The sequence below is a fragment of the Polyodon spathula genome, chromosome 43 (genome assembly GCF_017654505.1).
Source record: "Polyodon spathula isolate WHYD16114869_AA chromosome 43, ASM1765450v1, whole genome shotgun sequence".
Classification (NCBI taxonomy): domain Eukaryota; kingdom Metazoa; phylum Chordata; class Actinopteri; order Acipenseriformes; family Polyodontidae; genus Polyodon; species Polyodon spathula.
In genome coordinates, this window is record NC_054576.1 from 377,578 (window position 1) to 402,776 (window position 25,199).

The following is a 25,199-nucleotide window of genomic DNA, read 5'->3' on the forward strand; positions in this document are numbered from 1 at the left end:
CTCTTCAAGAATGAATATCCTGATGGAAAAATCGGAAAATCAAAAAAGTTTGCAGCATTGCGCCCTGTGCACGTTCAACCTGTCTGTCTGTCGTTACCGTGAGAACACAGAGATGCTACTAAAGGGATTGAAAAAGGTTTGCCAGAATATCCCTAATTGAAATCTCCTGGTCATTGGGTTACTTTGCAACTGGCAGAGGAAATGTTGCCTTGGCCAGTGTGACAGATGCCAAGACCTTTATTGTTCTGTCAATCAGCTAATACAAGGCAATGGTAATGAAGATACAATTGTACACTACTACCAATAGATGGGTAATAATAAAAAGGAACTGCTTGAGTCAACATTACACGATGCCAAGGAGGAGCTCAAACCCAGCGCACCATTCTGCGCAGCCACAGTTTTATTGCCAAGGTGCAGCTTCACCAAATCAAGTCACTGAAGATGAATTGAAATGAATGTAAAGCTATACTTCAGCAACATTTCTCAGAACACTTCACTATAAAGCAGCAATCTTAGATAATGTCAGCTCAGTGGATAACAGAAGGAGGGACTCTGTTTCCAGCAGTTCTCACAGCTCAGTCTGTTAGTGCTTCTTATGCTGTGCTCAGTGATGAACGGCAACATGACACATTTGCAGTTGTTTGCTACAATCGGGCTATTCTTGATGAAGCCTCAACTTCAGCCAACATCTCTAACTTGCACCTCTTTTCTGATGGTGCTGCTAGCCAAATTAAAAACAGATTCATCTTGTCCACCCTTACCATGCCGAGCAATGTACACTGTAGTCTGCATCGAGCTGATTGGAGCTTTTTTGCCACAGCACACGGCAAAGGGCCAGTTGATGGAGTTGCAGGTAAAGTAAAGCGTGCAGTTTGGAGGCGCATTCTGCAAAAGCATGCTGTTGTCAACACAGCAGAAGAATTTACTAAGGTGGTAAAAGAAGCATGCCCAAATGTGTGCATCATTTATATACAAAGCATGTGGTAAAGAAGGCACAAGATGAATGGACAAACAGGTTGGAACAGAACTGTCCAAAGAAAACCTCAAACATGCACAGCATTCACTATGCTACTTCACTTAGCAACACTGAACTGGAGGTCAGAACAGTAGGTCTATTTCTGGAAGAAATTCATCCTGACTGGAAAGTGGTCAGTGTGTTTGGCATTGTGGATCAAGCAACAGCTATGGCAAAGTATCCATTCAAAAGCAGTGAACTGGCAGTAAATGAGTACTGCATTGTTATGTATGAAGGCAAGTGTTCCCCTGGCAGAGCTGAAGAAATCATACCGGCCCTCCCAGAGGAGCTCCTCAGTGTTGTGCATCCATGCAAAGGGGGCTGGAAGTGGGCTACACAGAAGGATGTAACGTGGTGCCTCGCTTCATCTGTTCTCTAAAGGATTGATGCAGCAGTACCTGTGAATACCCGGGGAGTAGATTCCTTTCAAGAAAACATTACAAACTCTGCAGACACTTAACTGTGTGAGTGCTTCAGCTTGCGCTGTGTTCACTTCCATGCATTTTTCACAGCGGGGACGTCAGTTACAGGACCTGGTTCTGTCAGGCACGTCATTTTTGGGGTTCTAGTAGAGGGTAGAATAGGAGTGGTGTAAATTGTTTCCTTACATTTGAGGACCATGCACTGTTCATTATCTTGTGTAGTTCAACATGTAGAATTGCCTCTTTATTTCAGAAGACTTATTTTGTTAATGTCCATTTTATGCTATGACAGTTACCAAATAAAATGTCTCTGTTTTAATAAAATGATTTACTGATTATTTATAATCTTATATTTCCTTGAATATATGCATGCTAGGATTATCCATTGGTAAAACTACAGTAGTTTGGTCAGTCTCACTTCAGGTAGTACTGTTTGAGACCAAGAAACAGACATTTTCTGCTCTAGGTTACGTCAGTCAGGCTTTGAGCATCTAAGCCACGGTGCCCCGCGTCACTTCAAACCTGCAGCAGAGGCTTTCAGCAGGGTAATGTATTTCCCATACCATGCACCACTCCAAAACTAACCACGGGACATTCCTGCAAATGAAACTAAACATGCATTTCCACCTCAGACATGGAAATCTGCATTCATCTCACATGTTCGATCACATGCTTCAGTTACACAAACATTAATGGCAAATTCACTTGATATATTTATTTATTTTGAATAGAAGGTAAAACCTCAGGTTCACTCAGATTTGAACTCAACTCACTAGATTCAGAGTGTTAACCAGTACTCCATGGAACCGAAGGTGAAGGGTCTATCACTCCCCCTACTCCAAGGTATCAATGTCCCTACTGACGACCCTTCGAACGCCAGCCTTAACCACGTCTCATTGCACACAACTGTCAACATTGCAACATCTCGTACTGATAAACATCACATGTTGGAAGTTTGTCAGAATCTCAGAGCTGTAAAATGTCATTCCTTATTAATTCTGTATTGATGTACAAACAGTGATGGGTGCAGGTTTGCTGTGAAAAGCAGAGCACTGTTGGTGTTTCATTATGTCTGTGTTTTAATTTGGAAGCCTTGTGTTTGTGCTTGTGCTGTGTCTGTGTAAATGTGTGTGCATACGAATGAACTGGAAACAATGGCATGTTTTCTTGTTTGAAATGAGCTCGCCAAAAAGAGGCAGCTTTATTTTCCAGCATGCTGCATTTACGAGTGTACTTATTTCCAAACATTTCTATGTTGTGTATAACTATTCGACACTAGCTGGTGTGCTCCTTGCTTTGTTTAACAAAAGCGCTATTTCATAAACCCATGATTAGTACTCACTTATTACTTACTTATTACTGTGTTATTACATTATAAAAAGGAGGGCTGTTCTGGCTTTCTATTTTGGCCAGTGTAAATATTTGCAGTCTGTGTTGTGTGTCAGGTAGGATTGTGTCTGATGGTTTGATTTACTTTGTTTAAAATGAAGTCGAAGCCAAAAGGAGTTTCATGTTAAGTTGAGGATCTGTTTCTCTCCCTCACTGCCAGGGGTGGAATCAAGGGGAAATGAATCCCAAGTGTGGAGATATTAGAGTCAGTGTTTCCCAGCATGCATCACTGTGAGCAGCTCCTTCCTCCAGACACAGACCACACTGTAGTGTTTAGATGACTGGGTGTGAGGATCTTATTACTGTACTGTTATTACATTATGGACAGCAGTGGTGCTCTGGCTCCCTCTTGTGGTCAATATTAACATATGCAGTATGTCTCTTAAAGGTCACATTAATGGAAGCTATAGTGCTGCTGACAGTAGTAATCTCCTGCATCTTCAGCCTGGACTCCACTGATGGGCAGCATGAAGTTTGTTCTTGAGCTGCTGTCAGTGAATGGAGCTGGAGCTCCAGAGACTCGGCTATTCAGTGAAGAGAAGAGGAGTTTAGGAGCTCCTCCGGGTTTCTGCACATACCAGGCTAGACTGCTGGTAAAACCAGAGCTACTGGATCTGCAGTTCAGAGTGACACTCCCTCCTATAGAGACAGACTCCACTGTGGGACTCTGAGTCAGGACAATCTGACCGCTGGATTCTGAAGATAAAAACACAGAACATCAACCCACCGAGTCAACAGCCTCGTCCATTAACTGTATTCCACTGTTTGCTGAGGAAGCGCTGATATTAATAATAATTAATAAGAATGATGATTTCTTACCATGAGCAAAGAGTGCCAGTGTCCAGAGGAGGAGCCCCAGTGAAGCCATGCTCTCTGTGTGTCTCAGTGACTGTGAAAGGGCTCAACTGTCAGCTTTAAAACCCCTGAGCAATGGAGCAGTGCAGTTATTCTAGCTGTTGTGCAGAGCAGTGAGGCAGGCACAGGTATGCAAAGCACCTTCCTTTATACAAATCCTGTCCCAGGCAGTTACATGAGATCTGAGCCGTGAGCACCAGTGGGGCTTCATAGGGTTGGGCCACTTTTACTGTTTTCTTCTATTTTTCCCCCAGTCAAAGCTCTCAGTATATCACTGCTGTCTAATCTGTGTGTCTGTCTAAACTGACAATAATGCTTCTGTTTGTGTCATTATTTCAATCCTATTGAGAATTAAAGGGTATGTAGTGCCCTACCCCTAACCCTAGTGTTATACCTTCCCATGTGTTGCTGCTGCTGTACAAGTAATGGAGCTGTCATTGTTCTTGTCATTGTTCTCATTTTGACAGCTTCTTCCTCTTCTAAATGTAACATTTACTTGACTGTCTTTCACAGGCCTTTCCAAGAGATACCTTGAACTGTTATGAGTGTTTTTTCATGATTTCAATCATGCTAATATTTAACAAGCCTGGGGAAAATGTAGAACACTCATGTGTTGATTTCTTTATTGATTTATTGATTGGTGTGTGTGAAAGGGCGCACACAGTGACTGATCACACTCCATTGCATTGGCAATCCCAGCTCACTGAGAAACACATGGCTCTTGTATTGATATGTTGTTTTGAGAAAGATTGTGTTTCTTTCATTTGGAATGAGGCTGAATCAGTGTGGAGTCTGTGATGTAGGGAATTCAAGTGAATATTATGAATGTGTTATAAATATTGCATTGCCTCTTTGCCAACTCATTTGTAGACATGCTCATTCTCTAATGTATTTGTAATTTATATTAAATAACATATTTACCTTAAAATATTATCAAAATGCATCCAATTTTAATATGGAAATTGTTATAAAAAGCCTACCCTAATGGATATACCTACATGCAAAATCTACATGCCATGTGCCAGTGATATGAATGAAGAATTGTACATTTCAGTGAATACATTTGTATTTGTATTCACATTTCACCTATTATATACACACACATAATCAGTGATCAGAATATTCTCTCGTCTAAAACGGCATCAATGTCAATATCTTAACTGTCAAGAGGATGTATGCGGCCTCGCAAGATATGCTGACGCCGAAAAACTCTGTTAAAATCAGCATGAAAGAGAAGCAGCAACAGCTGCCGAGCCGTCTTGAAATGTGATTCTACCAATAGATTCCACCCACTCAAAGGGATGGATACATTGTAAGCAACAACTAAGCCTTGTGTTCTAACTATCTTACCTGGTGCAGCTAGTGGAAATGTAGTAATGTGTAAAATTAAAGTTAGTAAGACTTACACTATAACTAAGCTAAGTAAGAACTTACACACAGCTGCTGCAACCCAGCCCAGGATTCATGGGCATCTTCATATGAGAATCAGATATGAAAAACATGAGTTACATTTTTACAATTCTTGGAATAACTGAATGATGTTTCAGAATTTAGAATAGATGGAATCATCACTACATTACTAGAGGACCCTGTAGTCACAACAAAATCAGTTTGTTTAAATAGACTAATATTGAATCCATACCTACATGTGACTGTGTGTTGTTATTGAGCTCAGTGTGTTTGTGTGCAGTTGAGCTCCTCCACAGGCCGTGTCCCGTTTCATTGCCTTCACCCTCAGCACCTGCAGTAGGTCCCAGCTGCAGCAGTGCAGTCGCTGTGCAGTCCAGCTGAGGGAGGTTTTTGTATGGGTGTGTAGCACTGTGTGAACACCCAGCTACTGCTGGGGTAGTGTACACTCTGACAGTAGTAATCTCCTGCATCTTCAGCCTGGACTCCACTGATGGTCAGAGTGAAGTCAGTCCCAGATCCACTGCCACTGAAACGAGTTGGGATCCCAGACTGAAGGGTACTTGCAGCATAGATCAGGAGTTTGGGAGCTTCTCCAGGTTTCTGTTGGTACCAGGCTAGGCGATGCCATAGCTATCACTGTACACTGCGCTGCTGACTTTACAGCTCAGAGCGACTGTGTCTCCTGGGAGAACAGATTTCACTGCTGGAGTCTGAGTCACAGTATACTGTCCACTGGATTCTGAAAATAATAAATAATAAAATAGAATATTATAATAAATCATTTAATTACATGATGAAACAATAAATTTCATTCCTTTTATTTTTTTCAGTTCACCCATTTTTCTTTTAAAACTTATGTAAGAATTGTCCCAGAAAAATATATTTTTGTAAAATAATTTTTCTGAATGATTCTTACCCTGAGTGCAGATGACAAGTGCCCAGATGAAGATGCTGATAAAAGTCATTGTTGTTGTGGATTCTGTTGCCATGAAGGGCAGCTCTCAATCATGAAGTGTTAAACTCACAGGGCTATAAACACTCCCAGAGCACTGAAGCATGTGCTGCCAATGCAAAGTGTCTTTTCTATGCAAATTGTCTTCCTTGGCACAGCAGCCACTTCTAGCCAAGCAGTGCTTTTAAGTTTAAACTTATTTTCAGCTGATGCAGTTTCTTTGCTTTCAGTGAAAAGAACAGAATAAAACATTTTATAAATAGCTTCTAGTTTTCGATCATGACAAATTCCTGTAAAAGGTGTATTGAATTCAGTGATTTAATTGGCTGTATCAGCCCTCCTTTTTTAAATCTAGATTAACATTGGAAAATGCTTCCAGTACCTGCAGCAGAAAGAATGTGTGCATATCATGCAAGGATGTGAGAAGAGAAAAGAGTAGGGATGAAACAGAGGAACAGAGAGCAGCAGAAAGCATGCAAGTGGAGTATAGGGAGGAAGAAAAGGGAAGCAGAAAAGAGCAAAGAAACAATGAGAAAGTATAGGAGAAATCTTTCAAAATGACATGAACCAGAACCACAACTTCATGAGAATCATTTGACAAACTCACTGTCAAAAGTTCTCTTTTCAGCTCAGTCACTGGGGAAGGCAGTAAGTGGAGTAAACCGGGCACTTCCAAAGAGCCCCAGAATGAAAAGCGTAGTGGTAAAGAAACTGGCAAGTACACTTGCTTTGGCTCTGGTAGAGAAGCACGCTTCCACAAAAAGAGCTGAAGTGAGTGAAACAGAATGACAGGTTTGTGCATTCTATGAGATGGATTGTGTGTCCCGTCAGCTGCCTGGATGAAAAGACTGCATCACTATCACAAGTGAGGATGCACAAAAAAAGAAAGCACAAAAAAGTGCTCCTGATGAGGGTTCTTGAAGCTCACCGTCTCTTCAAGAATGAATATCCTTTTGGAAAAATCGGAACATCAAAAAAGTTTGCAGCATTGCGCCCTGTGCACGTTCAACCTGTCTGTCTGTCGTTACCATGAGAACACAATAAAGTTAAAGTAGATAAAGTAGATGCAGATAAAGTAAAGCGTGCAGTTTGGCAACGCATTCTCCAAAAGCATGCTGTTGTCAACACAGCAGAAGAATTTGCTAAGGTGGCAAAAGAAGCATGACCAAATGTGTGCATCATTTATATTACAAAGCATGTGGTAGAGAAGGCACAAGATGAATGGGCAAACAGGTGGGAGCAGAACTGTCCAAAGAAAACCCCAAACACGCACAGCATTCACTATGCTAGATCGCTTAGCAACACTGAAGAAATTCAGCCTGTCTGGAAAGTGGTCATTGTGTTTGGCATTGTGGATCAAGCAACAGCTATGGCAAAGTATCCATTCAAAACCATTTGACTGGCAGTAAATGAGTACTGCATTGTTATGTTTAAAAGGAAGTGTTCTCCTGGCATAGTTCAATCAATCAATCAATCAATGTTTGTTTGTTTTTTTTATATAGCACCTTTGATAGTGAAGCACCATCACAAAGTGCTTTACAAGACGCAATAACAAGAAGAAAATCCATAATACTTTAAATACAGAGAAATGCATAATACATGATATACAGTAAAAAAAGGATAATATATTAAATAAAGTGGAAAATGCATAATGCACAATAGTAGCATAATACATGAAATAGTATCAGCAACACAGCAGAGATCAGGATTAAAGAGCTGAGCTGAAGAAACCATACCGGCCCTGCCAGAGGAGCTCCTCAGTGTTGTGTATCCATGCAAAGGGGGCTGGAAGTGGGCTACACAGAAGGATGTAACGTGGTGCCTCGCTTCACCTGCATTTCACACCTCAGACATGGAAATCTGCGTTCATCTCACTTGTCTGATCACATGCTTCAGTTCCACAAACATTAATGGCAAATTCACTTGACCTAAAACCTCAGGTTCCACAGAGATTTGAACTCAGATCGCTGGATTCAGAGTTCAGAGTGTTAACCAGTACACCATGGAACCGAAGGTGAAGAGTCTATCACTCCCCCTACTCCAAGGTATCAATGTCCCTAATGACAACCCTTTGAGTGCCGGCCTTAACCACGTCTCATTGCACACAACCGGCAACATTGCAACATCTCATACCAATAAACATCACATGTTGAAAGTTTGTCAGAATCTCAGAGCTGTAAAATGTCATTCCTTATTAATTCTATTTTGATGTACAAACAGTGATGGGCGCAGGTTTGTTGTGAAAAGCAGAGCACTGTTGGTGTTTCATTATGTCTGTGTTTTAATTTGGAAGCCTCGTGTTTGTGCTTGTGCTGTGTCTGTGTAAATGTGTGTGCATACGAATGAACTGGAAACAATGGCATGTTTTCTTGTTTGAAATGAGCTCGCCAAAAAGAGGCAGCTTTATTTTCCAGCATGCTGCATTTACGAGTGTACTTATGTCCAAACATTTCTATGTTGTGGATAACTATTCAACACTAGCTGCTGTGCTCCTTGCTTTGTTTAACAAAAGCTCTATTTCATAATCCCATGATTAGTACTCACTTTAACTTAAGAAAAGCCTTCAGCAGGCCTATGCAGCTCTGCTGTAATAACCTGTCTTATTAATGTGTTATTACATTATAAAAAGGAGGGCTGTTCTGGCTTTCTCTCTTGGTCAGTGTAAATATTTGGAGTCTGTGTTGTGTGTCAGGTTGGATTTTGTCTGATGGTTTGATTTACTTTGTTTAAAATGAAGTCGAAGCCAAAAGGAGTTTCATGTTAAGTTGAGGATCTGTTTCTATCCCTCACTACCAGTGGTGGAATGGAGGGGAAATGAATCCCAAGTGTGGAGATATTTGTGTCAGTGTTTCCCAGCATGCATCACTGTGAGCAGCTCCTTCCTCCAGACACAGACCACACTGTAGTGTTTAGATGACTGGGTATGAGGAGCCTTGTGTTAACAATGGGAGAACTGGGCTGACTGGGGAGGTAACTGCTGCCTATTTCAATTGTCTTATTACTGTACTGTTATTACATTATGGACAGCAGTGGTGCTCTGGCTCCCTCTTGTGGTCAGTGTGAATGATGGCAGTGTGTGCAGCATGGCAGGGCACTGATGCCTGTTTCCAGGCTATTCAAACACAGAGAGGGATTCAATCAATCAATAAGTTCACAGTTTAATAGATGAGTGGATTAATTCTATTTGTATATGTGTTCTAAGCGCTGCACTTCTGTTTCAATAAGTGTCACAGAGAATTCTATGAGATCTGAGCTGTGAACACAGGTGGGACTTGATAGGGTTGGGTGACTCACAGTACAGTTAGATTATCCTTCCTGTAATTTGATGTTTAGCCTCTCAGTGCTTTCCTGCTCTCTAGGAGGGGCATTAGAAATCTGCCTGTTCACAATGAACTGGCCCATAAGTGTTGAGACATGTGTGCCAGGGAGCTGCTGCACACATAAGGAATGAAGGAGACCAGGTGGGTAACAAGGATGACACAGGAGGCAAGACAATGAAGAATAAACTGCCTTCAACAATGCTGATGTGCTGCTCCTTAATAAAACATAAGAATTCACTCAGAAATGTAGTAATTCCTCATTTATATATTTGTATTTAAATTTAGGTGCATTATTTTTTATTATACTTATTATTTTTGTTTTATTATAATAAGTTATAATCTGATGTATATCAATATAGTATTAACATGTTTTATTCAGTAATTAAGAATAAAGTGTAAAATTATATTTCAAAAGAAGACATGGTTTGTTTATTGTAATTAACAGTAATTTGTGTCTTGATTTTCATCTTAACAATATGATACAGTTCAATTTTATTCATTTATGTATTAATATTAGTTTTGAAAAAACAAGTGCCCAGATGAAGATGCTGATAAAAGTCATTGTTGTTGTGGATTCTGTTGCCATGAAGGGCAGCTCTCAATCATGAAGTGTTAAACTCACAGGGCTATAAACACTCCCAGAGCACTGAAGCATGTGCTGCCAATGCAAAGTGTCTTTTCTATGCAAATTGTCTTCCTTGGCACAGCAGCCACTTGTATCCAAGCAGTGGTGTAAACACAGGCTCGGTGATGTGTGTTCTGACAGAGCAAGATTATCAGTTTAGCATGAACACTCCCAGGACAGCAGGACTAGACAAAGAACAGCTTTAATAGGAGCATATGAGGAGAGCCAATCAGCTGAGCCCTTATTCCACTCAACACAGCTGGAATGGAGTCAAGTGTGGAGTGTTTGTTTAAAGCAGTACTTGGCACTGTGTGTTCAGACACAGCAAGATTAGTAACTGCCCTGGCATTAACACTCCCAGGACAGTGGCACTATACAATAGAGCCCAGCTATCAAGAGTAGCATTAAAAGCTGATTAGCACAGTCCTTAATGCACTCATTAAAGTGTAATGCAGCAGTGCTGCTTATTAAACAGCAACCCATCATGATTGAAGTGCACTGGAGTTCTCATTGCCTTCAGTGACACTAGAAGACACTAAGCCTGCTGTAGTAGAGATTGCCAGTCCTTGTTTCGCTCTGTGATGAGTTCCTCTTGCGATGCTGTAGGTAGTTCATCCACAATGTCAAACATTACATCAGAAAGCCTTCAGGAACAGTAGAAGACACTGTGTCTGGAGTCCAAACTGTTCCTTCTAGTGTTACTGAAGAGCTCTCACTGGCACTGAGGGCAGCACTACTGCCCCACTGGCACCTTTGGGATGGGGAGGGTCAGAATGGCAGGAGAAACATGATGGAACTGGGAATCCTGTCAGCCTGGGGTTCTGCCGTAATAACCTGACTTATTACTGTGTTATTACATTATATAAAGGAGGGCTGTTCTGGCTTTGTCTTTTGGTCAGTGTAAATATTTGCAGACTGTGTTGTGTGTCAGGCAGGATTGGGTATGACGGTTTCATTGAGTCATGAGCACTGGCACCAGGAGGGCCATGGCCCCCTCACTTTTCATCCTGGAGGGGCCAATATATGACCGCCCTCACACACACACACACACATTTACAACAAAAAGACACAAATAGACAATACACTTTTTTATTGTTTGAATCTTTTTAATTGTATACTTTAAGGCTCTTTCTAGTGGTGTTTCCTGCCTGACGTCATTTGAACGTTTTTGTCGACTTGCGTGTTTATCAGTTTCAATACAAACAGCACAGCAAGTTAAGCTTTGGTGTCTGGAGCATCCCCTTCATCACTGCCCTCAGCAAGCAAGGCAAGAGTTAGCATCATGTCAAGAACTGAGTTATTGAACACCTGCTGCTGGGGGTGACAGTGCCACTATCAATCCACAAGAACAAGAACATAGAAGCCCAGATAGAAATCTGCATTGTGCTGTGTGACCATCGCCGACCCCGGTAAGGTGGACAGACACACTGCGGAGAACGTGAAGAGGTTCGATAAAGACATATATGAGAGATCCAAAATCACAGAGAGACTTGTGAGAGCGTTTACCTTTTACAATATTCTCAAAGTTATTCAATTCTGTGCTTTTTGTTTTTTACAATCATACCGGTACACAAAATATTATACCGTTTGTAATCTATTCATTTATTTCAATTGGTTTTATATTTCATTTACCTATGAATTGCACTATAAAAATTAGTTAAATAAATGACCAGACACACACCCCAACACACACACACTCATACTCACACACACCCAACACACACACACACACACACACACACACACACATCACACACACACACACACACACACACACACACACACACACACACACACACACACACACACACACACACACACACACACACACACACACACACACACACACACACACACACACACACACACACACACACACACACACACACACACACACACACACACACACACACACACACACACACTGACACACTCACTGACACACACACACGCACATTTAAAACAGGTCTGGCATCACTGTATTTACTTTTTTTAAAATGTGGTCGAAGCCAAAAGGAGTTTCATGGTAAGTTGAGGATCTGTTTCTATCCATCACTGCCAGGGGTGGAATCAAGGGGAAATGAATCCCAAGTGTGGAGATATTAGAGTCAGTGTTTCCCAGCATGCATCACTGTGAGCAGCTCCTTCCTTCAGACACAGACCACACTGTAGTGTTTAGATGACTGGGTGTGAGGAGCCTTGTGTTAACAATGGGAGAACTGGGCTGACTGGGGAGGTAACTGCTGCCTATTTCAATTGTCTTATTACTGTACTGTTATTACATTACAGACAGCAGTGATGCTCTGGCTCCCTCTTGTGGTCAGTGTTAATATCTGCAGTGTGTCTCTTAAAGGTCACATTAATGGAAGCTATAGTGCTGCTGACAGTAGTAATCTCCTGCATCTTCAGCCTGGACTCCACTGATGGGCAGCATGAAGTTTGTTCTTGAGCTGCTGTCAGTGAATGGAGCTGGAGCTCCAGAGACTCGGCTATTCAGTGAAGAGAAGAGGAGTTTAGGAGCTCCTCCGGGTTTCTGCACATACCAGGCTAGACTGCTGGTAAAACCAGAGCTACTGGATCTGCAGTTCAGAGTGACACTCCCTCCTATAGAGACAGACTCCACTGTGGGACTCTGAGTCAGGACAATCTGACTGCTGGATTCTGAAAATAAAAACACAGAACATCAACCCACCGAGTCAACAGCCTCGTCCATTAACTGTATTCCACTGTTTGCTGAGGAAGCGCTGATATTAATAATAATTAATAAGAATGATGATTTCTTACCATGAGCAAAGAGTGCCAGTGTCCAGAGGAGGAGCCCCAGTGAAGCCATGCTCTCTGTGTGTCTCAGTGACTGTGAAAGGGCTCAACTGTCAGCTTTAAAACCCCTGAGCAATGGAGCAGTGCAGTTATTCTAGCTGTTGTGCAGAGCAGTGATGCAGGCACAGGTATGCAAAGCACCTTCCTTTATACAAATCCTGTCCCAGGCAGTTACATGAGATCTGAGCCGTGAGCACCAGTGGGGCTTCATAGGGTTGGGCCACTTTTACTGTTTTCTTCTATTTTTCCCCCAGTCAAAGCTCTCAGTATATCACTGCTGTCTAATCTGTGTGTCTGTCTAAACTGACAATAATGCTTCTGTTTGTGTCATTATTTCAATCCTATTGAGAATTAAAGGGTATGTAGTGCCCTACCCCTAACCCTAGTGTTCTACCTTCCCATGTGTTGCTGCTGCTGTACAAGTAATGGAGCTGTCATTGTTCTTGTCATTGTTCTCATTTTGACAGCTTCTTCCTCTTCTAAATGTAACATCTACTTCACTGTCTTTCACAGGCCTTTCCAAGAGGTACCTTGAACTGCTACGAGTGCGTTTTCATGATTTCAATCATGCTAATATTTAACAAGCCAGGAGAAAAGGTAGAACACTCATGTATTGATTTCTTTATTGATTGATTGATTGATGTGTGTGAAAGGATGCACACAGTGACTGATCACACTCCATTGCCATGGCAATCCCAGCTCACTGAGAAACACATGGCTCTTGTATTGACATGCTGTTTTGAGAAAGATTGTAACAAACCAGCTTTCTTTCATTTGGAATAAGACTGAATTAGTGGTGAGTCTGTGATGTAGGGAATTCAAGTGAATATTATGAATGTGTTATAAATATTGCATTGCCTCTTTGCCAACTCATTTGTAGACATGTTCATTCTCTAATGTATTTGTAATGTCAAACAGCATTTCCTAGCTGTGTGTTGCTCTGCAGTCCCAGTTCTTCCCCATGTCTGTGTCTTGCATCCCCTGAATCACTGCTGCTCTTTTAGAAGCCCCAGAGTGTGCAGTATGGGACAGGGGGTCAGTGTGAGGGGCAGTGCTGCACTGGGTGTGCTGCGGAGGGGCTGGGGGCACTTTTACATTGTTTTGAAATCTGTTCATAAATATTGTGCTGTTCATAAAGGAAGGGTTGTGGGTGTGAAAGGCTCTATAAAATGAGCCGTGGTCACTGTGTGGACCCACAGAATCCAGGTTTAAAAGAGCCCCCCTCTCTGAGGTTGGAGCAGTGCAGTGTCAGTGTGTAGAGCTGCTGTGTTTGCAGTGAGCTGTGTGATGTGTGGAGTCAGTGGAGCCCTTTAGAGAGCTGCAATACTGGACTGACACTGAGAGAAGAGGGGCTCCACTGTGCAGGACTGCTGTTCACTGCTGCTCTGTTCTTGTACAATAACTCTCCTCATGGCATTCTCCATTCTCCCTCACTACTGCAACCCAGCTCCTGATTGAGGGCTCACTGGATTCAACTCATCCCTCTCCTGTGTCTTTAATCAGACACACCGGCTGCCTTCAGTCTCTGTTCATTGTTGAGGAGCCACAGCAGATCCTGTACAGCTGCAATTACACTGTCTTTAGCTTTGAAAAAGGGACCTGTGGCTTTTTATATCAGAGCATTCATTCATTCATTTCTTAACAGCTTCCATATCCTTAATGAAAAGTTTAGGCATCAGGATTCATGAACATCTTCATATGAGAATCAGATATATAAAATGTGAGTTACATAGTTTCAATTCTTGGAATAACTGAATGATGTTTCAGAATTTAGAATAGATGGAATCATCACTACATTACTAGAGGACCCTGTAGTCACAACAAAATCAGTTTGTTTAAATAGACTAATATTGAATCCATACCTACATGTGACTGTGTGTTGTTATTGAGCTCAGTGTGTTTGTGTGCAGTTGAGCTCCTCCACAGGCCGTGTCCCGTTTCATTGCCTTCACCCTCAGCACCTGCAGTAGGTCCCAGCTGCAGCAGTGCAGTCGCTGTGCAGTCCAGCTGAGGGAGGTTTTTGTACGGGTGTGTAGCACTGTGTGAACACATAGCTACTGCTGGGGTAGTGTAAACTCTGACAGTAGTAATCTCCTGCATCTTCAGCCTGGACTCCACTGATGGTCAGAGTGAAGTCAGTCCCAGATCCACTGCCACTGAAACGAGTTGGGATCCCAGACTGAAGGGTACTTGCAGCATAGATCAGGAGTTTGGGAGCTTCTCCAGGTTTCTGTTGGTACCAGGCTAGGTAGTTGCCATAGCTATCACTGTACACTGCGCTGCTGACTTTACAGCTCAGAGCGACTGTGTCTCCTGGGAGAACAGATTTCACTGCTGGAGTCTGAGTCACAGTATACTGTCCACTGGATTCTGAAAATAATAAATAATAAAATAGAAGATGATAGTAAATGATTGAAATAAATAATGAAAACAGATTACATTTCAAGACTTTTTCATTTGATTTCATTCACTTTGCCTGTTTTACTTTTAATACTTATATAATAACAATTGTCCCACAAAAAGATATTTCTAAAACATGTTTTTCTAAATGATTCTTACCCTGAGTGCAGATGACAAGTGCCCAGATGAAGATGCTGATAAAAGTCATTGTTGTTGTGGATTCTGTTGCCATGAAGGGCAGCTCTCAATCATGAAGTGTTAAACTCACAGGGCTATAAACACTCCCAGAGCACTGAAGCATGTGCTGCCAATGCAAAGTGTCTTTTCTATGCAAATTGTCTTCCTTGGCACAGCAGCCACTTCTAGCCAAGCAGTGCTCTTAAGTTTAAACTCATTTTCAGCTGATGCAGTTTCTTTAACATTTGGAAACAAAATAGCTTCTAGTTTTCTTTGTGTTGAGTTTGTACAAACACAGCTATTTCTCTCTCTTCTCCCTTCTCTCAAACAATTCATCTTAGCCACAGCTGTGATTATGTAGCTTTGTTACACAGTATAAATAATTATTAATTGTAAAATATTAAAATCAGAGGTGCAGGTTAACAGATCCATCATAAACTTTGTGAAATCAAATCCATTCAAGAAGCAAACATTTTGATTTTGCACATTGCTCATGTTGAGTGAAAAGTTTCCATTTTTTTTCCTGTGGACCCCCTGGACTGTCTCTGAGGACCCCAGGTTAAGAACCACTGCTATGGATTAAAGAGCATCATTTTATTACTCTCTCCCTCCCTCTTGTGGTCACAGAGTGTAGTGCAGTCTGTGCTGCTTGTTGTGGAATTGCAATTGAAATCTCTTCCTATGCTGTTGGAATGACATGCTGTATCAATCCATCAATCAATCTTTATTTGATATAGAGCACTTCACAATAAATCACCTCAGGGCAGTGTGTAACAAAACAGTCATTTTTGTTTAGTAATAAATAAATAAATGAATAAATAAATAAAAACTGTCAATAATCATACAGGCAATAACAGATAATAAAAATATTCAATATAGAGATGCATTAAAATGCAATACAGTACAGGCAATGATTAATATTAAGGTGTGAATGATAGATTATAAAAGTGTGTCTTTCATCAGGTTTTTAAAAACTGCAACAGTTGGTGCCTCCCTTCAGAAACAGGCAATCGATTCCATAGTTCAGGGACCTAAAACCAAATGCTCTACCACCTGCGCTCTTTTAAAAATCTGAGGGACAGTCCTGGGATCACAGTGGATGTCTAGGTATATATGGGATCAAAATATCATTTAGATAGGAGGGAGCCAAACTGTTCAATGCTTTGTAAGTAATAAGCATGACCTTAAAATCAACCCTGAAGCTCACAGGAAGCCAGTGCAGGGCTGCCAATACCGGTGTGATGAGGTCATGTCTTCTACTTCTTGTTCAAACCCTGGCAGCAGCGTTTTGCACAAGCTGCAGCTGAGATAACACAGATCTGAGAATAACAGAGAAAAGAGCATTGCAGTAATCTAGTCTGGATGTTATGAAAGCATGCATCAACCTCTCTGCATCTTTCATGGAAAGAAAGAGCCTTAGCTTAGCAATATTTCTCAAATGAAAAAAGGACACCAGTTAATTTTTCTAATATGAGGTTCGAATGAGAAGTATGGGTCAAAAGTTACACCCAGCTCAGCCAATTGTGCGCCGGCCGGATGGGGAGGGCTCAAGTCGGCTGGGTGATCCTTATCTCACTGTGCACCAGTGCCTCCTGTGGGTGGCCAGGCGCCTGCGGCTGTGCTGTCACCTGCGTTGTCTTCCCATGTGATAGGTCTGCTTGCTTAGCTGTGGGCTTGCAGTGTGAAAAATAGAGGTCAGCTTGACAGAGCATGAGTCACTGCGGGGGTTGCAGCGTGACACAGGCTCTGAAAAAAAAAAAAAAAAGATATTCCAGATTGAGAGAGAAATGGGAGTGAAAATAATTGGCCAGATTTCTCACTTCAGATCTCAAATTAAATGGAAAGCTGTCAACTGCAACAACATCAGAATTTGTATGTTTAATTGATTTTTTAAATCCCAGTAACATTGCATTATCAGTTTTATCAGAGTTCAACAACAGATAGTTCCTTGTCATCCATTGCTTAGTTAAGCTGTCTGCCTGCTCCAGCAATCGCTCACTCATTTCCTTTGTTTGACATGTCAATCAAAGTAAAGATGAATATAACTGAGGTGTTTTCATCTGAATAGCAATGAAAATTATTATATTATTATATTATTATTATTATTATTATTATTATTATTATTATTAAATCTGTAGACCTTTATCCAATAATCAACATATTTCACATGTCAGCAGTGCTTGAATGAGTGTAACCACTTTATTTTGAAAGAAAAAATCATTATTTTGCTTCTTCACATTTACATACTTTCAAGCAAGTGAGTAACAAAAATACAGTCAGGTAATGAAAATTCAGAGCTACAAAAAAATCTCAGTAGCAACATTCTCCTGCACAAACACACAGTTATGTGAGAGCAATGTGCCTGACAGTTGTAGCGTATGAACTGAGAGTATTTGTCATGCATACTCATCATGGATACATTTCAGGCACCCCAAAGCTCTCCAGAAAGGCCACCTTTTGAATGAAATATTGGACAAATAAGTAAAAAAGAGGATTACAAAATCTAACTCATGTGGTAATGTATAGCATGTGAGGTGCCAGAAGGTAACCTCCCTTTTAGATCTTGCTCAAGAAATTAGTGTATTACTGGCCATAAAGATTTGCACAATATTCATTTTTGGAGAGGTTTGGGGACCCTTGGGCCTAGCTTTGTAAAAAAATCATGTAGAATTTGATCCCTTTATTCAGTCAGTTTCAAATTTTTATCCAGTGTAGTAGACATGTTGAGGAAGCACTGGGATAAAAAGCTGGCTCTTTAAATGTGCTAAAAGGTGAAAAAATGATGATAGAATGTAAACAAATGAAAAGTGTCTTCTTCTTTTTTATGTTTGTTTTTTTTCTGGATATCTCCATCCAGTGTGGTATTGAGTAAGACTTATACAAATCTGATGTATTAGTCCTAATGGCCAGGGGGTTACCTTGAAATCAAACCCTGAACCATGCCTGTGCTGTCTATACTTTGGAAGAGAATGTGATTTATTTCAGGTCATAGCCCTCCAGGTGGAAATTGCCTGTGGGACGCTAAGGTTTTAAGAGGTTAAAGGTCACATTAATGGAAGCTATAGTGCTGCTGACAGTAGTAATCTGAATTAGCCCTCCTTTTTTCTTTTATCTAGATAAAAGTTGGAAAATGCTTCCAGTGCCTGCAGTAGAAAGAATGTGTGGATATCATGCAAGGATGTGAGAAGAGAAAAGAGTAGGGATGAAGCAGAGGAACAGAGAGCAGCAGAAATTATGCAAGTGGAGTATAGGGAGGAAGAAAAGGGAAGCAGAAAAGAGCAAAGAAACAATGAGAAAGTAAAGGAGAAATCTTTAAAAATGACATGAACCAGAATCACAACTTCAGGAGAATCATTTGACAAACTCACTGTCAAAAGTTTTCTTTTCAGCTCAGTCACTGGGGAAGGCAGTAAGTGGAGTAAACCAGGCACTTCCAAAGAGCCCCAGGAAGAAAATTATAATGGTAAAGAAACTGGCAACTGCATTTGGTTTGGCTCTGGTAGAGAAGCACGCTTCCACAGAAAGAGCTGAAGTGAGTGAAACAGAATGTCAGGTTTGTGTATTCTATGGGTTCTTGAAGCTCATCGCCTCTTCAAGAATGAATATCCTGATGGAAAAATCGGAAAATCAAAAAAGTTTGCAGCACCCAGCCCTGTGCACGTTCAACCTGTCTGTCTGTCGTTACCATGAGAACACAAAGATGCTTCTAGAGGGATTGGAAAAAGTTTGCTTCATTCACCATTGTGATATTTCAAAAGAGAGAATATCCCCAGTGGAAATCTCCTGGTCTTTGGGTCACTTTGCAACTGGCAGAGGAAATGCTGTCTTGGCCAGTGTGACACATGCCAAGACCTTGATAGTTCTGTCAATCAGCTAATACAAGGCAATGGTAATGAAGATACAATTGTACACTACTACCAATAGATGGCTAACAATAAAAAGGAACTGCTTGAGTCAACATTACAGGGTGCCAAGGAGGAGCTCAAACCCAGCGCACCATTCTGCGCAGCCACAGTTTTATTGCCAAGGTGCAGCTTCACCAAATCAAGACACTGAAGATGAATTGAAATGAATGTGAAGCTATACTTCAGCAAGGTTTCTCAGAACACTTCACTATAAAGCAGCAAGCTGAGATAATGTCAGCTCAGTGGATAACAGAAGGAGGGACTCTGTTTCCAGCAGTTCTCACAGCTCAGTCTGTTAGTGCTTCTTATGCTGTGCTCAGTGATGAACGGCAACATGACACATTTGCAGTTGTTTGCTACAATCGGGCTATTCTTGATGAAGCCTCAACTTCAGCCAACATCTCTAACTTGCACCTCTTTTCTGATGGTGCTGCTAGCCAATTTAAAAACAGATTCATCTTGTCCACCCTTACCATGCCGAGCAATGTACACTGTAGTCTGCATCGAGCTGATTGGAGCTTTTTTTGCCACAGCACACAGCAAAGGGCCAGTTGATGGAGTTGCAGGTAAAGTAAAGCATGCAGTTTGGAGGCGCATTCTGCAAAAGCATGCTGTTGTCAACACAGCAGAAGAATTTGCTAAGGTGGTAAAAGAAGCATGCCCAAATGTGTGCATCATTTATATACAAAGCATGTGGTAAAGAAGGCACAAGATGAATGGGCAAACAGGTGGGAACAGAACTGTCCAAAGAAAACCTCAAACATGCACAGCATTCACTATGCTAGAACGCTTAGCAACACTGAACTGGAGGTCAGCACAGTACGTCCATTTCTGGAAGAAATTCAGCCTGTCTGGAAAGTGTTCAGTGTGTTTGGCATTGTGGATCAAGCAACAGCTATGGCAAAGTATCCATTCAAGAGCATTGAACAGGCAGTAAATGAGTACTGCATTGTTATGCATGAAGGCAAGTGTTCCCCTGGCAGAGCTGAAGAAACCATACCGGCCCTGCGAGAGGAACTCCTCAGTGTTTCGCATCCATGCAAAGGGGGCTATAAGTGGGCTACACAGAAGGATGTAACATGGTGCCTCGCTTCATCTGTTCTCTAAAGGACTGATGCAGCAGTACCTGTGAATACCCGGGGAGTAGATGCCTTTCAAGAAAACATTACAAACTCTGCAGACACTTAACTGTGTGAGTGCTTCAGCTTGCGCTGTGTTCACTTCCATGCATTTTTCACAGCGGGGACGTCAGTTACAGGACCTGGTTCTGTCAGGCACGTCATTTTTGGGGTTCTAGTAGAGGGTAGAATAGGAGTGGTGTAAATTGTTTCCTTACATTTGAGGACCATGCACTGTTCATTATCTTGTGTAGTTCAACATGTAGAATTGCCTCTTTATTTCAGAAGACTTATTTTGTTAATGTCCATTTTATGATATGACAGTTACCAAATAAAATGCCTCTGTTTTAATAAAATGATTTACTGATTATTTCTAATCTCATATTTCCTTGAATATATGCATGCTAGGATTATCCATTGGTAAAACTACAGTAGTTTGGTCAGTCTCACTTCAGGTAGTACTGTTTGAGACCAAGAAACATACATTTTCTGCTCTAGGTTACGTCAGTCATGCTTTGAGCATCTAAGCCACGGTGCCCCGCGTCACTTCAAACCTGCAGTAGAGGCTTTCAGCAGGGTAATGTATTTCCCATACCATGCACCACTCCAAAACTAACCACGGGACATTCCTGCAAATGAAACTAAACATGCATTTCCACCTCAGACATGGAAATCTGCATTCATCTCACATGTTCGATCACACGCTTCAGTTACACAAACATTAATGGCAAATTCACTTGATATATTTATTTATTTTGAATAGAAGGTAAAACCTCAGGTTCACTCAGATTTGAACTCAACTCACTAGATTCAGAGTGTTAACCAGTACTCCATGGAACCGAAGGTGAAGGGTCTATCACTCCCCCTACTCCAAGGTATCAATGTCCCTACTGACGACCCTTCGAAAGCCAGCCTTAACCACGTCTCATTGCACACAACTGTCAACATTGCAACATCTCGTACCGATAAACATCACATGTTGGAAGTTTGTCAGAATCTCAGAGCTGTAAAATGTCATTCCTTATTAATTCTGTATTGATGTACAAACATGTGATGGGTGCAGGTTTGCTGTGAAAAGCAGAGCACTGTTGGTGTTTCGTTATGTCTGTGTTTTAATTTGGAAGCCTCGTGTTTGTGCTTGTGCTGTGTCTGTGTAAATGTGTGTGCATACGAATGAACTGGAAACAATGGCATGTTTTTTTTGTTTGAAAAGAGCTCGCCAAAAAGAGGCAGCTTTATTTTCCAGCATGCTTCATTTACGAGTGTACGTATTTCTAAACATTTCTATGTTGTGTATAACTATTCAACACTAGCTGCTGTGCTCCTTGCTTTGTTTAACAAAAGCTCCATTTCATAATCCCATGATTAGTACTCACTTATTACTTACTTATTACTGTGTTATTACATTATAAAAAGGAGGGCTGTTCTGGCTTTCTATTTTGGTCAGTGTAAATATTTGCAGTCTGTGTTGTGTGTCAGGTAGGATTGTGTCTGATGGTTTGATTTACTTTGTTTAAAATGAAGTCGAAGCCAAAAGGAGTTTCATGTTAAGTTGAGGATCTGTTTCTATCCCTCACTGCCAGGGGTGGAATCAAGGGGAAATGAATCCCAAGTGTGGAGATATTAGAGTCAGTGTTTCCCAGCATGCATCACTGTGAGCAGCTCCTTCCTTCAGACACAGACCACACTGTAGTGGTTAGATGACTGGGTGTGAGGAGCCTTGTGTTAACAATGGGAGAACTGGGCTGACTGGGGAGGTAACTGCTGCCTATTTCAATTGTCTTATTACTGTACTGTTATTACATTATGGACAGCAGTGTTGCTCTGGCTCCCTCTTGTGGTCAGTGTGAATGATGGCAGTGTGTGCAGCTTGGCAGGGCACTGATGCCTGTTTCCAGGCTATACAAACACAGAGAGGGATTCAATCAAACACTAAGTTCACAGTTTAATGGAAGAGTGAATTTGTTCTATTTGTATATGTGATCTAAGCGCTGCACTTCTGTTTCAATAAGTGTCACAGACAGTTCTATGAGATCTGAGCTGTGAACACAGGTGGGACTTGATAGGGTTGGGTGACTCACAGTACAGTTAGATTATCCTTCCTGTAGTTTGATGTTTAGCCTCTCAGTGCTTTCCTGCTCGCTAGGAGGGGCATTAGAAATCTGCCTGTTCACAATGAACTGGCCCATAAGTGTTGAGACATGTGTGCCAGGGAGCTGCTGCACACATAAGGAATGAAGGAGACCAGGTGGGTAACAAGGATGACACAGGAGGCAAGACAATGAAGAATAAACTGCCTTCAATAACGCTGATGTGCTGCTCCTTAATGAAAACAGGAATTCACTTAGAAATATACAAATTCCTCATTTAAAAAAATGTGTATTAAATTGAGATAACTTTATCTTTATTATTATAAGTTATAACCTGAGTTAGATAAAGAAGACTCACACACTCAATCTTCCATCTATTTGAGGTGCAGACCATGTTAATATATACAATTGAATTGAAAGAATGGTTGCACAATGAGAAGTACTTTCCTTTCATTTTATTTCAAGCAAGATAAAAAGTCAGTTCTCTCAGTCCAGTGTGTTTGAAGTGTGTGTTTCCCAGCGGTTGAGGCAGGCAGGCAGGCAGGTGAGAGGCAGAGAGGGAGGCACAGAGACACAGGCACTCAGGATTTATTCACACACACACACTCACGTGACGCTACCAGCTATGGGAACTCATGGAGGACATACGGCCCAGTGTACAAAAAGCAAAGCAAAACATCCAGAAACTACAAATAAAAGTTCCAGTGAAGGCGGCGTGCGCTACTCCTCTAAACGGAGGCCCCGCTCACACAAGTCCTGTGGCTTTGCACAGTCAAAAATATAAAGGCAGACTCCACACAGACACAAACAGCCTGATTTTAAAAGAGGCAAAATAAGAACTAGCTCATGCAGTGATTTCCAAAAGCTGATGTGGGTCACTGAGTTTATGGCTTTCAATGGGTTTCTATTAAACGAGTCGTGTAAACACTTAGTGAACCTTCAACACATCTAAATAAAGAGATTTGGAAACATTGAAATCACTTTGCAATTTAATTATTAGTTTGCCCCTTTTGTAAATCATGCTGAAAGTGTATATAATACACATCTCTGCAATATTGTGCTTCAGGCTTTACTGTTCTTCTTGTTTAATATGTTGTCTAGTGGATCATAAACAAATAGAAATAAATCTCAATATACACTTTTTTTATTCTTTCATGTATTGAATCATTTATTAAAAAGTTCAGATCCCCACACATCACAAACAACCAGCATGTTCCAGCCACATGGCCACCATCAGCGTTTGATCAAACAAAGCAACAAAACAGCTTCAATAAAGGATCAGTCTAACAATTCATTATTCTATTAATCAACTCAATACAGCTTTTGTTACAGCATTTTTCTCATTTCCATTCATCAATTCAAAGAACACACTTGCACTGAATCTATAGACTGATTGTCAATCTCATTGAAACAGTAACTCAGAACCATATTATCAACTTATAATAAAACTATACCAGTAACATCTACAACAACACTGCCATCAATACTGTATTAAACAAAGCATGAATCACCTTTCATTGGTTATCAAGAACTCATTGGAAATGCATCACTATTAATTACATAGATTAGAAACAAGTGAACAAAATATCACATTAATGAGAAAAACAACCACATTAAAAGGAGGCCAGATGCTAAATGATAAAGAGCTACCAAATCCAGTTCCTCACTCATCCCAAATGGTGACAGTGTATTCAGGGGGTGTGTCCAAAAATACTCCCATTGAAGTCATTGTGTATGCAGGTCTCCACCTCTACGATTCAGAATCACTTTTTCAAAGCCAATCCATCTGAAAGCAGGTACATTAATGGAAGCTATAGTGCTGCTGACAGTAGTAATCTCCTGCATCTTCAGCCTGGACTCCACTGATGGGCAGCATGAAGTTTGTTCTTGAGCTGCTGTCAGTGAATGGAGCTGGAGCTCCAGAGACTCGGCTATTCAGTGAAGAGAAGAGGAGTTTAGGAGCTCCTCCGGGTTTCTGCACATACCAGGCTAGACTGCTGGTAAAACCAGAGCTACTGGATCTGCAGTTCAGAGTGACACTCCCTCCTATAGAGACAGACTCCACTGTGGGACTCTGAGTCAGGACAATCTGACTGCTGGATTCTGAAAATAAAAACACAGAACATCAACCCACCGAGTCAACAGCCTCGTCCATTAACTGTATTCCACTGTTTGCTGAGGAAGCGCTGATATTAATAATAATTAATAAGAATGATGATTTCTTACCATGAGCAAAGAGTGCCAGTGTCCAGAGGAGGAGCCCCATTGAAGCATTGTTCTCTGTGTGTCTCAGTGACTGTGAAAGGGCTCAACTGTCAGCTTTAAAACCCCTGAGCAATGGAGCAGTGCAGTTATTCTAGCTGTTGTGCAGAGCAGTGAGGCAGGCACAGGTATGCAAAGCACCTTCCTTTATACAAATCCTGTCCCAGGCAGTTACATGAGATCTGAGCCATGAGCACCAGTGGGGCTTCATAGGGTTGGGCCACTTTTACTGTTTTCACTGCTGCCTAATCTGTGTGTCTGTATAAACTGACAATAATGCTTCTGTTTGTGTCATTATTTCAATCCTATTGAGAATTAAAGGGTATGTAGCTACCCCACAGATCACACTTCACACTGTGTTGTGTTACTGATAGAAATTCTTTTATATTGTGTTTAATCATTATTGGCTCAGGTTGACAGCATCTTCCTCTTGTTTTGT

General features: G+C 41.2%; 1 protein-coding gene and 2 gene segments (V, D, J or C); all 3 read right to left on the reverse strand.

Annotated features, from left to right (window-relative positions):
- The window catches only part of LOC121305398 (immunoglobulin kappa light chain-like), a 322,019-nt gene that overhangs the window by 9,261 nt on the left and 287,559 nt on the right, over positions 1-25,199 (reverse strand). For 3 of the 28 annotated variants that reach the window (XM_041237033.1, XM_041237020.1, XM_041237018.1), the window contains exons 1-2: positions 15,368-15,440; positions 14,857-15,178 (exon numbers count right to left, since the gene is read on the reverse strand). The exons of 20 other annotated variants lie outside the window; for them this stretch is intronic. In XM_041237033.1, the coding sequence (XP_041092967.1) occupies positions 14,857-15,178; positions 15,368-15,440 (395 nt within the window). Of the gene's footprint in view, positions 1-14,852; positions 15,179-15,367; positions 15,441-25,199 lie in introns of those variants that run through there. 5 more of the 28 variants (XM_041237035.1, XM_041237025.1, XM_041237037.1 and 2 more) reach the window with 3 other exon arrangements.
- LOC121305437 lies at positions 3,210-4,014 on the reverse strand. The segment is given in 2 exon segments: positions 3,210-3,522; positions 3,646-4,014. Coding segments are annotated over 2 exon segments (351 nt in total).
- LOC121305440 lies at positions 12,248-13,141 on the reverse strand. The segment is given in 2 exon segments: positions 12,248-12,649; positions 12,773-13,141. Coding segments are annotated over 2 exon segments (351 nt in total).